Source organism: Meriones unguiculatus (genome assembly GCF_030254825.1).
Source record: "Meriones unguiculatus strain TT.TT164.6M chromosome 13 unlocalized genomic scaffold, Bangor_MerUng_6.1 Chr13_unordered_Scaffold_28, whole genome shotgun sequence".
NCBI classification, from domain to species: domain Eukaryota; kingdom Metazoa; phylum Chordata; class Mammalia; order Rodentia; family Muridae; genus Meriones; species Meriones unguiculatus.
Window position 1 is genome coordinate 2,952,801 of NW_026843644.1, and position 13,561 is coordinate 2,966,361.

Below are 13,561 nucleotides of genomic sequence, written 5' to 3' on the forward strand. Positions count from 1 at the left end.
ACCATTTTCCTTTTAATGAGCAGCAATAAGTCTTCAAATTCTACAAATAGTTTGTCTTCTCTAAGTGGCTACATTGCTTTGTTAATTTCATCATTTATAACTGGATATTCGACATATAATATAGAATAATCATACTAAAATCTGTACAGCTAAAGAAGCTAATCAAGAAGGAGGTCCCTGGGTAAGATGCTCAATCTTCATTCAAATAGGCAAACGGATGGACATCAGAAGAGGGAGAAAATAGGGAACTGGACAGGAGCCTACCACAGAGGGCCTCTGAAAGACTATCCAGCAGGGTATCAAAACAGATGCTGAGACTCATAACCAACCTTTGGGCAGAGTGCAGGTAATCTTATGAAAGAAGGGGGAGATAGAAAGACCTGAGGGGAATGGAGCTCCACAAGGAGAACAATAGAATCAAAAAATCTGGGCACAGTGATTTTTGGAGACTCATACTCCAAGCAAGGACCACAAATGGAGATAATGTAGTACCCCTGACAAATTCAGCTCATTGCAGCTTAGTGTCTCTAGTAATGGGAAAAAGGACTGTCTCTGACATGAACTCAGTGCCTGGCTCTTTGATCACCTCTGCCTGTGGGGAGAACAGCCTTACCAGTCCACAGAGGAAGACAATGAAGACAGTCCAGATGAGACCTGATAAACTAGGTTCAGATGGAAGGAGAGAAGTACCTCCCCTATCAGTGGACTGGGGGAGGAACATAGGAGAAGAGAGAGAGAGGGTAAGATTGGGAGGGGATGAAGAGGGATCTATAGCAGGGATACAAAGTGAATAAACTGTAATCAATAAAAATAATGTAAAAATGCTGGAGTGTGTTTGTGTGTACATACATAAGTTATGGTGTATACATGCTACTAAAAGTACAGCTTATTGCTATTTATTATCTACATCCCATATATAAGTTCTTCACATGGAACACAAAGAGTCTTTTGGCCAGTGACTACACTGGCCCTTATTTAACGTGAAAATATATTTACATATCTGCTAGTGTGTGAATTTGCATACACAGTAGCTCAACTATAAAAACTTTAGAAAAATCTCTAACAGTGATATGGACTACTCAGGGATTGAGCACAAATCATCACGCTTAGCAATAACTAAATTTACCCACTGAGACAATTCTCTGACCTTCACTTGCAGTTTTGAGAAATTCTTAAGAATAAGTCTTTACTCCTAAGAAAGAACTAACACATTCCAAAACAAGACAGGAGTGTATAATTTTCATTTGCAAGTAGCATTTATTAATCAAATAATTTCAGTTTCTTCCATCCTCAGATGACAATATATTCATAATCAGAATAGAAGACAATACTGTACTGATGTAATTTTTCAAGTAAGTTTTATGAGTCTCAATGAGCTTAGTGGGGAATGTTTGTGGTATGCAAAAGAGACAACATACCTTGAAGATCATAGAACCATGACGAAAATAGATCCCACACTCCTCATATATCTGTCATAGCCTAAGAATGAATAGTCCATCACACACATAACATGTCTTTTTGAAATAAATCTTGTTGCTGTTACATTAACTATCACTTCCAGATAAATCTCTATAAAGGCAATACTTCAAGATGATGTGCTGTATAGTAAATATGGGAACATGTAGAAGCATGAAACTTCAAACAATATATACACACCTGCGTACACACATACTATAAAGCATCAATTAATTATTGATATCCAAGAAAGGCTTAAAAACAAACATCTTAAATTAATTTGTGAAAACATAAAAAAGTACAAGTTCTCATAGACCCTTCCTTGAAAACTATGATCTCACACTGCCTGATATAAATAAACAATGGACCACATAGAAGATGGGGATTCCATTCTATACATTGCAGCAGAAAAATAACTATCGCGAAGTGGAAATGCATTAGAAGATGAACAGCTGCCACAGAGGAAATATCAGAACAACCTAATAAACTTCTGTGAATGGATTTGCTACACACACAGCAAATTCAATAGCTACTCCAATGTTTCAAAATTCAGACCACAACCACAATTGGTGATCTCCTCCATTATAATGAAGTGAACATGGTAAATAATTACTTCCTCTGTGGCTCTGATAAAAACAGATTCAAAATAGTTTCTATTCTTGGAAATGAATACATTTTTATGTCCAAAGTAATAACGCTTTTGCATAAATAAGATTGCTCTTTTCTATGAATTCTTTTCTACTTCCTGACATAAAGGTGATATATTAAGATTTAAGATATTTACAGTACTAGATACATGGCTTTGCAGTTAAGACAAGTTCATTCCCAGGACCTAGTTCAGGTTTTGGACAACTTTCTATAATTCCTGGTATGAGAAAATCAGTGGGTCTAGTCTACATGGAAACTAGAATGGACAGGCACATAAACACACAAAGAAAAACTATTATCACATAAGGGAAATTAAAACAAATTCTTAAGTATATGTTTACTCGTGAATGTTTTACTTCTATAAGCATTCATTACTGAATTCAGGTGTTGGGGCAACTACAGGCTTATCTACAAATGTCTTCATCATGAATTCCTTCATGTAAGAGAAATCAAACATGTAGGTTTGAAATCAGAGAAATGAATCATTTTCAGTTGGTGGTATCATTTGGGAATGTTTAAAAAATGTATCCCTGCTGGAGAAAGTAGGTTAATTGGGATGGGCTTCATATTTTTCAGCTGCATACCTTCTGTAGTTCCCACTCGCTGCTTCATGCTGCAGGTGGTGGTTGTGAGCTCCAATCTTCCTACTTTAGCTGCCATGTAGGACACTTGTGTTACCAAATTTATAGTGATCCCATATCCTCTCAGGTCATAAGGCAAAGTAAACACATTTGCAAGTTGCCTTAGACATTGTGTTTAGTCACAGAAAATGCACTAATACCCACATATAAATTTTATTACTGGGTGATTTATTTCATGGAATTGAACTGAATTGTCAAATGGATTATCTTATTGTTTCAATCCATATGCCTTTGGTCCATGAGATTTCAATTGGAAACAAAATAAGGATGGATGTCACAAACACATGCATACATCTTTGACAGTTGTTAGAATTTTACTCCAAAATAATCTAGTGTAATTGAATGCAAGCTGGTGGGTCAAAGATCTTAACAAATTTTTTATTCTAATAGATGTTCTTCCGAATGCGTTCTTTTAGGTTCTCAAAGACTACTGTGATATACAAAGGCTTTAAGATGTAGCCCACACATTAAAGCTTTTACTCTTATAGAATGGTAGCATGAAGCAGAAAACCTTACCATACTGACTACATTCATGGGGTTTCCCTGCAGCATGACTTTTTCTCATGATTTCAAAGAAAACCCTATGAAAAGGATTTACCACATTGCTTATTCAGAGGGTTTCACTGTAGTGTGTGTTCTTTTATGTATTTGGAGACAACTGTATTAAGAAAAGGCTTTATCACATGAAGACATGTGTAAGGTTTCTCTATACTATCTGACCATTTGTATACTTGAAGATGACTTTGATATGCAATACATGTAAAAGCAAATTGTATGTGGGAACATGCAAAAGCAATTTGTCCTAAATATTTCCTTTTAGTTACCAGCCTTCAATGATTTATAAGGTGAACATTAGTTTAAGTTCATAGTCCCTAGGAAAGCTGTAAACTTCCCAATAGCTGACCGGCTTTAATTACTTAACTTTTGATGCCTAAAACATGAGTGTTCCATACCATGATTTCTGGTCTCCTTACATAATGACTGACCCAAAACACAGATTCTCTTTCCTAAAACATAATAAATTTTCCTAACCACAAAAGAACAAATGGATATGATTGTTTTCATTGTAAAACCTACATTTTGCATCAGGTAACTTCCTCAATGACGTAAACAAATCCCATATCCCTAAACCATGACTGATGGAAATAATTCAATTGCAAAACAGTAAAGATGTTCATGGTTTTCAAGCTCAGAACCTCTGTAACTTTCTGGTTCATTGGATGGGTAGGCATCACAGTTCAACATTATGTGGTCCCTAATCAAACAGAATGACAATATTTTTTTTCATCTGTATTGACCTCTTTGAGTTGTATTAGATTCAGTGGACAGAAGAACACAAAAGCCTTACAATATTGATTATATTCAGATTTTCTCTCCATTGTGAAACTTTAATGATGAAACTGTATGATGATGTAGAATATAGATATGTGCAAAGATCTTCCATTTTAACACATTCATAAAATTTCTCACTGTATGAATTCTTTCATGATGATGAAGATAATACAAATGTGGAATAGCTTCGCCATGTAAATACACTCATAGTCTTTCTTTCTGATATGAATTCTTTCATGACGTTGAAGATGATTGTGAACAGCACGTTTTTATTAGGAGATGACAGTTATGTGAAAAGGCTTTACCACAAAGGAAACATTAATAAGTTTTCTCTCAAGTGTGAGCTCTTTTATGTATTAGGAGATGACTGTTACATACAAAGGCTTTCACACATTGATTACATCCATAAGAGTTCTCTCCAGTGTGAGTTCTTTTGTTTGTATTAGGAGACTACTGTTACATGCAAAGGCTTTACCACCTTAGTTACATTCATAAGATTTCTCTCTAGTATGTGTTCTTCATGTCATAGGAGAATACTATTATGTCAAAATGCTTTATCACATTGGTTACATTCATAAAGTTTCTATCCAGTGTGCTTCTTCTATGTGCATAGAGATTATTAAGGCATGCAAACTTTTGAATACATTGTTTATATTTACAGGGTTTCACTCCAATAAGTGTTCTTCTTCAAGATAAGTCTTACATGAAAAGACTTCATGACATTAGCTATATTCATAAGAATTTTCTGCAACATAGATTTTTATGCCTTCGGAGAACATTGTTATCTGCAAAGGCTTTACCACATTGGTTACATTCAAAAGGTTTCTCTCCAGTGTGAGTTCTTTTATGAACAATGAGATTAATGTTCTGTGCAAAGGCTTTACCACATTGGTTACATTCATAAGGTTTTTCTCCAGTGTGAGTTCTTTTATGTCGCAGGAGCTTATTTTTAAATGCAAAGGCTTTACCACATTGGTTACATTCATAAGGTTTCTCTCCAGTGTGTGTTCTTTTATGTATTAGACTACTGTTACGTGCAAAGGCTTTACCGCATTGGTTACATTCAGTGTGAGTTCCTCCTTTATGTCTTAGGAGACTACTGTTAGATGCATAGGCTTTACAAATCGGTTACATTCATGAGGTTTCTCTCCTATATGTATACTTTTATGTCTTAGGATGACTTTTATGTGCAAAGGCATTACCATATTGGCAACATTCATAGTGATCCACACCAGTATGCATACTTTTACATGTGTGGGGACTATTGTGATGTGCAAAGACTTCATCTTGAGTATCTTCAGGGAGTTTGTCTGCACAATGATTGTTTTCATACCTGCAAATATAATTGGCACATATGACATATTTTCCACATTCATTACACTAATGGATGTTTTTGCCACATGACTTAATTTTGCAGTTTGAATTAAAGGTAAAGAAGAATTACAGTTTGAGTTTTCATCATTATTTTTATATTCACGGTGTTCTCCTCTACTGGTTGTTTTGCTGAGCCAGCAATCAGCTAAGTACTGATGAAATCATAGTATTGTTAGTTCTATAGCTGATCACCTGTCATATATTTTGTAAACATTTGTCCTTCCTTCCTTATCTATTGGAAATAATAACGAGCTAACAAGTGATAGCAGGGCGCAAAATGGAGGACAGAACTTCTGAGTGAGAGAGGGTTGCTGCAAAGGAGAAAGCAAATGACACACCATTCACCAGCATGACAATGAGGTTAACAGATGGACATGACCATGAACAAAGAAGTAGAGCTGGCCATGCATACGGACACTGTGCTAGGTTTGTTTTAGGGAAACAAAGAGTTCAGAATCTGCCCAGTAAATTGCCTAAGCTTTAAAATATCAAAAAGCCTCTGCATCATTATTTGTACTGCTGGAAGCTCTAAGTATCCCATATAAACATAATAGGTATCAATTTTTAAACATCTACTCAAAATGTGGACTACTAAACCTTTTAGTTTTTCTGGGTGGTACATTGTTTCTTTCAATATACACATATTAAAATGACTTGTACTCATTGTGATATATGATATAACTATTAAAAGAATAATAATAAAGACATGGTTCCATGATGCATTCACACATTTGATTTTTGTTCATCACAGACATGTGCTATAGGGATTATGATTTTTCCACAACAGCATTCTTGACTCTAAAAAAAAAAACTGCCCTTCTCACAAAACTTAGCAACATTACTACAATTATATGAGTAAACCCATGTTTGGATATACTTTCATCACCTATTTACTGTGAATACATTTGGCAATACCTGAGCTGTAGGAGACTAAACAAATTCCAGTTTTACCTCATAGCGCTAATGAGGAAATAATTTATATATTGATCTTGCATAAGTATGATTTCCTTGCACTTGTTCTTAGAGGAGTGCCCTGTAAACATACATCAAATACCTAACATGGAGGTATGTGGTTTAGTAACATGATAGTCATCATCAATAAGTACACTTAAAGGAGTTCATTTACACTGTCCCTTCTCTTTCAAAATTTCAGAACATATTAAAATTTTCTCAGAACCATATTCATATCAGATTACAATGAAAATTACCTTGTGTGTCTTTTAGGACTTTGACAATGCTCTTCTATATTATGACTTTCCCAATTGTAGCCTAAAATACAGTAACAGAAAATGTATGATTTATTATTGGAAATAAGACAAAATTTAAGTCGTGCTCTATGGTCAATCAAAGAACCATTCACCTCATTCTTCCTCATCCTCAAGAGAAATTGTAGAAGCACTTCCATAATGAATAAAGTGTTTTCTCCATATTTTAAGAAGTAAAGAAAATTCACTGTCCTACCTATAGCAGTGAGGTTCCTGTAGGTCTCCAGCATTACATCTTTGTAGAGATTCCTCTGGGAAGGATCCAGCAAAGCCCACTCCTCTCCAGTGAAGTTCACATGCACATCATTGTAGGTCAATATACTCTAAAATATCCACACACATGTACAACAGAAAGCATGATACTTAGAATACTGGCGATGTATCCTTCATTTACAATATTTTCAATTTATTCTGATGGTTCTTCTACTTATTTTCTGACACACAAGTTGTAATGTAATCACCAAATCTTTTTAGAAGTAAACTTAATAGTGAGGTTCACCTCTCTAATTTCTGCATCCTTTTAGTAGGATATAGCCTTGCAAGAGAAATGTCAATTAATAGGTAAAGAGAGAGAGAAAGAGAGAGAGAGAGAGAGAGAGGGAGAGAGAGAAAGAGAGAGAGAAAACAGATCAACAGTACTGAGCCCACATGAGAGAAATAGTATAAACGATTCCTGACTCTTATAAGAATGGGCAGGCTGGCTGTATTATCTGATGAATTTAATTCCAAAAATCACCCAAGAAACTGTGGCTGGTGTATTTCACAGAGCTGGATGGTAGACAGCTCTTTGCAATAAGTTCCAGGACACTCAGGGGAACATAATACGATTCTGAATAATATACAAAAATTAATCAAACAAACAAGATAAAAAACTTAAAGATCTTTCTCAAGTTTCTACAAAGAGTTATATATTCATTTGAGTTCTGCATAAATATCTAGAAACCTGAAGTGCCTCATTTTAAACTGTAATATTAATGTGATCATTTTTAAAATGAAATGTATGTTTGAACAATTACAAAAGGATAGTGAAAACTTTAGCAATTTAATAGGCAACATGGGGGATGAAGGTATGACTCAGTGGTTAAGAACACTGTCTGTTCTTCCAGAAGACCTGGGTTAAATTCTCAGCACCCACATGACAGCTAATAGCTGTCTGTAACACAATATATTCAATTAAATACTCACAAAACAAATCTAAGCACACATCAAAGATATGCATGATGAACAAATTGGCTTTATCTCAGGGATACAGGGATGGTTCAACATATGAAAACCCATCAATGTAATCAACCATATAAACAAACTGAAAGACCAAGATCACATGATCATCTCATTAGATGAGAAAAAGCCTTTGACAAAATCCAACATTCCTTCATGTTAAAAGACTTGGGAAGATCAGGCATACAGGAGTCAGGCACATACTTAGCATAAAGAAGCAGGAAAAAGCAAGCTGATAGCCAACATCAAATCATTTGGAGAGAAACTTAAAGAAATTCCATCCATATGAGGTACAGGACAAGGATGCCTCCCCTCTCCATATCTCTTCAATGTACTCCTTAAGTCCTAGCTAAAGCGATAAGACAACTGAAGATTATCAAGGAGATACGAATTGGAAAGGAAGAATTCAAAGAATCACTATTCATAGATGATTTAGTAGTATACCTAGGTGACCCAAGAAATTTTACCAGATAATTCCTACAGTTGATATACAATTTCCAGAAAATGGCTGGGAACACAACTAACTAAAATTTCATTAGTCCTTCTGTATACAAATTAAAAATTAGCTGAGAATGAAATTTGGAAAAAATACCCTGAACAGTAGCTACAAACAACATGAAGTGAAAGACCTCTATGACTAGAGGTTGCCAGAATGTGTCACTCAGAATAGAAAACAGAACAAACAACAGGAGTGGATGAAGAGAGGGAACTGGGCAGAAGGTGGAATGTGGAGGGAAACAAATGTGGGTATCAGATGTGGGGAGAATTGTAGTAGGAGGAGAGAAGGCTGAGAACAAGAAGGGAAACTGAGGTGGTTTCTCTTTGGAGTCATTTGACAGGGAAGGTTCCTGAGAGGACCTGGGTGTGACTCTATCTGAGACTTCTAACGGAGGTACAGGGGAAAAGAGATATGGAAAATGATGTTACCACCTCTTAGCCACACAGGACTAGTGGAGAGAGGGAACAACAACTGAACCACAAAACACACGATCCAAAAATAACCCTGCCTATAAGAAGCTTATGGATAATGACGTAACAAAGACTGAGGGAAAGTCCAACCAATAATTGGGCCAACCTGAGTCCCACCTTACACTACAGAGCCAGCCAATGAAACTGTAAATGTTGCTTTGCTGAGCTTGTAGAAAAGAGCCTAAACATGCCTGTTATCTCAGAGGCTCCACCCAGCAGCCAATGGAGACAGATGCTGGAACTTGTACCTAAGCATGGGGTGGATCACTGGGGGTCTTATGGAAGTACTGGGGGAAATATGGAAGAACCTGAAGGGGATAGGAAGCCACAAGAAGACCAACAGAGACAAGTAACCGAGATCCGGGGTAGGGTTTACAGAAAATGAGACATTAACTAAGGAGCATGATGCATGTTCAAGGCATAGGTCTCTTGAAATTATCTGTACAATGGGCAGCTTGGTCAATGTGGGTTGAGTGGTAAGTGGAGGGCACTGTTTCTAATAGGAACTCTACTGCCCGCTTTTAGATAATCTCCCCCTGTCAGGCGTACCTTGCCTGGCCTTAGTGGATGAAGATATGCTCAGTCCTGATGTGACTTGATGTGATGCAATAGGGTGACACAGGGAGAGTAGGGCTCCATTTTTCTTGGGGGGGGAGGAAGAAGGGTGAGGGTGGACTGAGAGTAGGGGAAGGAGGGATAGCCTTTGGATGTAAAGCCAAAAAACAAAATAATTTCTTTAAAAAAATTAAAATACTTAGAGAGAGAGAGGGGGGCTTGAGAGGGGATAAGGGAGGAGGCTGTAGCTGGGATACAAAACGAATATAATAAATAAAAGTAAAAAAAGAATAATATTAATACATTCTCTGAAAAATCCAGAGTGAAAACTGGCAACAGGACCTTGACCATCAAATTAGAATGGTCAAAATAAACCCCCAAAAGTGTCATCAAGTCTTCATATGTCTGTCATAGCCTAAGAACACAGTCATATTACACACATATAACATGCTTTTATGAAATAAATCTCATTGTTGTGGCATTACCTATCACCTCTAGAATATTCTCTTACAAGGCAGAACTTCAGCATGATGTGCCATATAGTAACAAATGAGAACATAAAGAAGCATGTAAGTTTAAACAATACATACATACACACATACATTCTATTAAGCATTTTAACATTAACATTGGTAAAATATGTTGACAAAACAGAACAAATTGGGGGTACATCTTCCATCTTTGCACATCAGAAAGCTGACACATGAGAATCAAGAATTCAAATGTAGTCTTGACTAATTACTAACATTCAAGCCAGGTATGAAAACGAACATCACCATCTAAGAAATCAGTCCCCAATTTTACCTCTACGTTAATTAATTCTTTAGATCATGATCAGTACGAGAAATATTTGAGGCCAAAATTACCACACAAATGACCTCTAGCTTACTTTTTCATGGAGCCTATTTTCCACTGAAATCCTATGACCTCCACTTCCTCTATATGTACTACACTCAACCTACTGAACTTCCAGGTCCTACAGGAAGAGCCAATTAAGCTTTGGATTTTGCCATCCCAAGTCCTGATATTTTACACATTCCTAAAAAAGCGAACATTCTGAGGGCTGTCAGGAGCAAAGTCACTTTGGCATAACTTTTTTTTTCTCCTAAAATGATACTGTGCTACTGTGATTGAATCCCCTAACCACAAACATCTCAGGTCATGTACTGGTTTGCTTGTTTGGTCAAGTCAGATCAAACTCCATAATTTTTGAAGCTGAGGAAACTCAAATTTCATGAAAACTTAGGCAAAGACCATGGCAATTATTGTTTCCTGCCTTGCTCTCTTGTTTCTTGATCATTTTGTGCTTAGCTAGCTTTCTTATCCAACCCTGGGCCGCTTGCTCAGGGATACTGCCACCCTCAATTTAAGAGCCTTCTATAGAAATCATCAGTCAACACAATCTCTCACCTACATAGAAAACAGCCATTTTCTCATTACTTTATTTATTTATTTTTTAGTTTATATCCTGCTTGCAGCTCTGTACATCCTCTTTTCCTGGTATCATCCTCCCACCCTCTTCCCCTACTCCTCTTCCTCTTCTTCTCAGGCAAAGGGAGCCTCCCCATACCATCTCTCCTCAACACATCAAGTTACATATGAACTAAGTGCATCCTTCCCTGAGGCCAGACAATGAAGCCCAGCTAGGGCAAAGTGATTCATAAACAAGCAGCTGTGTCCATGTCACTAGTTAGCTCCCATTTCAAAGGCTAGGTGACCAACATGAAGACATGTTGGATATGTGTAGGGTGCCTAAGTCCAGCATCAGCCATTTTATGATGGAATGCTACCAGCTGAATTTACCATGGAAAAAATAACTCAGAATTTTAAGCAGGATTATGGAGAAGTATTACACATAGAGACAAATATGACTTCTGTACTTACTTTACAATACAACAATGAAAATTGTGCACAATTTTTGTGAAAGAACACAGCAATCCAAGAACATAAGCCACAAAATATAGTCACGATTTCTTCAAGATACCTAAGGAAACTCAACCCAGAAAAATTTCAAGTAGACATGTACCTCTGATTGTATACATATAGAAATTAAATAAACAGAAATGTAATGACTCCCACAAAAATAACCCAAATTAACCCCTACACTATTCTAGATACAACTGATCTTTACTTTTAAAGTCCCCATGCTCTAGACCTCTCTCTGTAAATGGAGGTCACCAGAAAGGTGGGCTATATGGCTGTAGGTCATTCCCCCTAGTGATTTCAGGCAAACCCAGTCCTACTGATTCCCATAAACAAAGCAATGTTAAACAGTAATTTTATGTCTTGTTATTGCCATATGTATTCCAGCACAAGATGTGAAATCTGTCCTATGTAACTGCATAACACCATATACACTTGAGACACCTCTGCAGCTCAGAAACGACTTTTAACCCTGGAAGTGAGTTCCTTAAACCACAACATTGTGGCTGCTGTTATTGGAAAGATAAAAGGATGCTAATCAAATACTCATGAAGTTTCATCTACATTTCTTCCTTGACATCATTTTTTAACCTATTTGTAAAACTGAAATATTTTTCACAAAAAAAAAATTAATTAGGAAACAATGTTTAAAACTTCCAGAAATCTGACCTTCATTTTTTCCAAACTGTCTTCCTACTGCACACACAATAGCCAGCTCATTATATGTCTCAAATAGGTAATTTATAAACTCTGCTGTGTACAGACTTTAACTTAAGAATTTAGAAATTTTAACCAAGAGAAAGGCAAAGTCATGCATCTGGGGAGCAATAGACTGGGATCAATGTGACCTGAGCCAATAAAGCTTGTCTCAGAAATATTTTTCCAAAAGGCTGAAAATGCAGCCATTACAGAATTAATATCCACAACCAGGAAGAATGCCACACACAATTAAATGGTTAATTAAAAGAGTTCTCTTTAATAGTAGCATGTGTCCAGTTCTAGCTAATGGTATATGAGAAGTCAGCCTAAAGCTGATTTTGTACTCCATACATGCAGTCTTCCTTAAGTCTCTTTTAGGATCCAGGTTATATATTAAACAGTTTCAATATGGGCTGGAGAGTTCAAGTCGAGCCACTGAGTCAATTGGAAGATTTACACAGCAAGAGAATTCTCAACAGTAGAATCTCAAATGGCTGAGAAACACTGTTCAGGTTCAGCATCCTTATCCTTTAAGGAAATGCAAATGGAAACTACTTTGAGCTTTAATTTTACACATGTCAGAATGGTGAAGTTTAACAGGACAAGTGACAGCTCACTCATACTGACAAAGGTGTTGGGGAAAGGGAACACTCCTTCATTGTTGGATGGAGGTCAAACAAATACAGCCAACATTGTATTTTCTCAGACAACTGAGTTGTTGTCCCAGAAGGTCATTTGGAAATGCCCAAAAGCCAAGGCTAATATTAGGACAGAGCATTGATCTCTCAAAAATAACACCAGGACCACACTGTGGAGGAAAACTTACACACAGTGCACTGAAGGTGGAGAGGTGGACCAGGGGCAGGCTGAAAGACTTCACCCCTATATTCTAGTCTCTTTAGGGTGAGACTACTGTACAGGCTACTGAAAGAGAAACGTGGACAGAAACCCAGAATAAAAACCACTCCACCTAAAATCTGTACTGCTTGCAAGATATAAAGTTGGCGTGGTGGCACCAAATATGCTTGAGTGGTGAGCTAATGTTTGGTTTAACTTGCACCCTAAGCCATGGGATGGAATCCACTCCCTTCATGGCCAGGAATGTCACAGAGACATAAATGACAAGCATTGCATGAGCATGTATCAGCACCAGGTCCTCTACTGAGGTGTTAGCTCTGTATTTTTATGGGAATCGTAACATTAGCAACGGGCATAGCTTTGACTCTCTCACCTGCTCTTGAGAATCTTTTTCCCCTATTGGGTTCCTTGCCAATCCTCAGTGTGAGGTCTGTTTGTTTATCTTTTGTATCTTGTTTGGTGTTGTTTGGCAGTCCTATCTTGGAGGCCTGTTCTTTTCTGAAAAGGATACAGAGTGGAGGGAGTGGAACCGGGGAAGAAGGGAGGTGTTGGATGTGGGAGAAGTGGAGGGAGGGAAAATTGGTCAGAATATATTGTCTGAGGGAAGAATCCTTTTCAATTAAA

The 13,561-nt window shown here is 37.0% G+C and overlaps 1 protein-coding gene across 1 annotated transcript; it reads right to left on the reverse strand.

The window, feature by feature from the left end:
* Positions 1 to 4,740: 4,740 nt before the first annotated feature.
* LOC132650662 (zinc finger protein 431-like) lies at positions 4,741 to 7,256 on the reverse strand. The gene is made up of 3 exons (XM_060376009.1): positions 6,912 to 7,256; positions 6,659 to 6,719; positions 4,741 to 5,409 (listed from the first exon to the last, which is right to left on the reverse strand). The coding sequence occupies exons 1-3, from the start codon at positions 6,943 to 6,945 to the stop codon at positions 5,241 to 5,243; spliced, it is 264 nt and encodes an 87-aa protein (XP_060231992.1). The 5' UTR covers positions 6,946 to 7,256; the 3' UTR covers positions 4,741 to 5,240.
* Between the last annotated feature and the right edge of the window lie 6,305 nt (positions 7,257 to 13,561).

What these genes read in the sequence shown, in the direction of transcription:
- LOC132650662 (XM_060376009.1), bottom strand. Translation starts at nt 6,945, where the DNA reads ATGCTGGAGACCTACAGGAACCTCACTGCTATAG. An exon ending in CAGGAACCTCACTGCTATAG is followed by an intron (nt 6,720 to 6,911) that starts GTAGGACAGTGA and finishes ACTGTATTTTAG; the next exon opens with GCTACAATTGGGAAAGTCAT. An exon ending in AGTCCTAAAAGACACACAAG is followed by an intron (nt 5,410 to 6,658) that starts GTAATTTTCATT and finishes TTATATTTGCAG; the next exon opens with GTATGAAAACAATCATTGTG.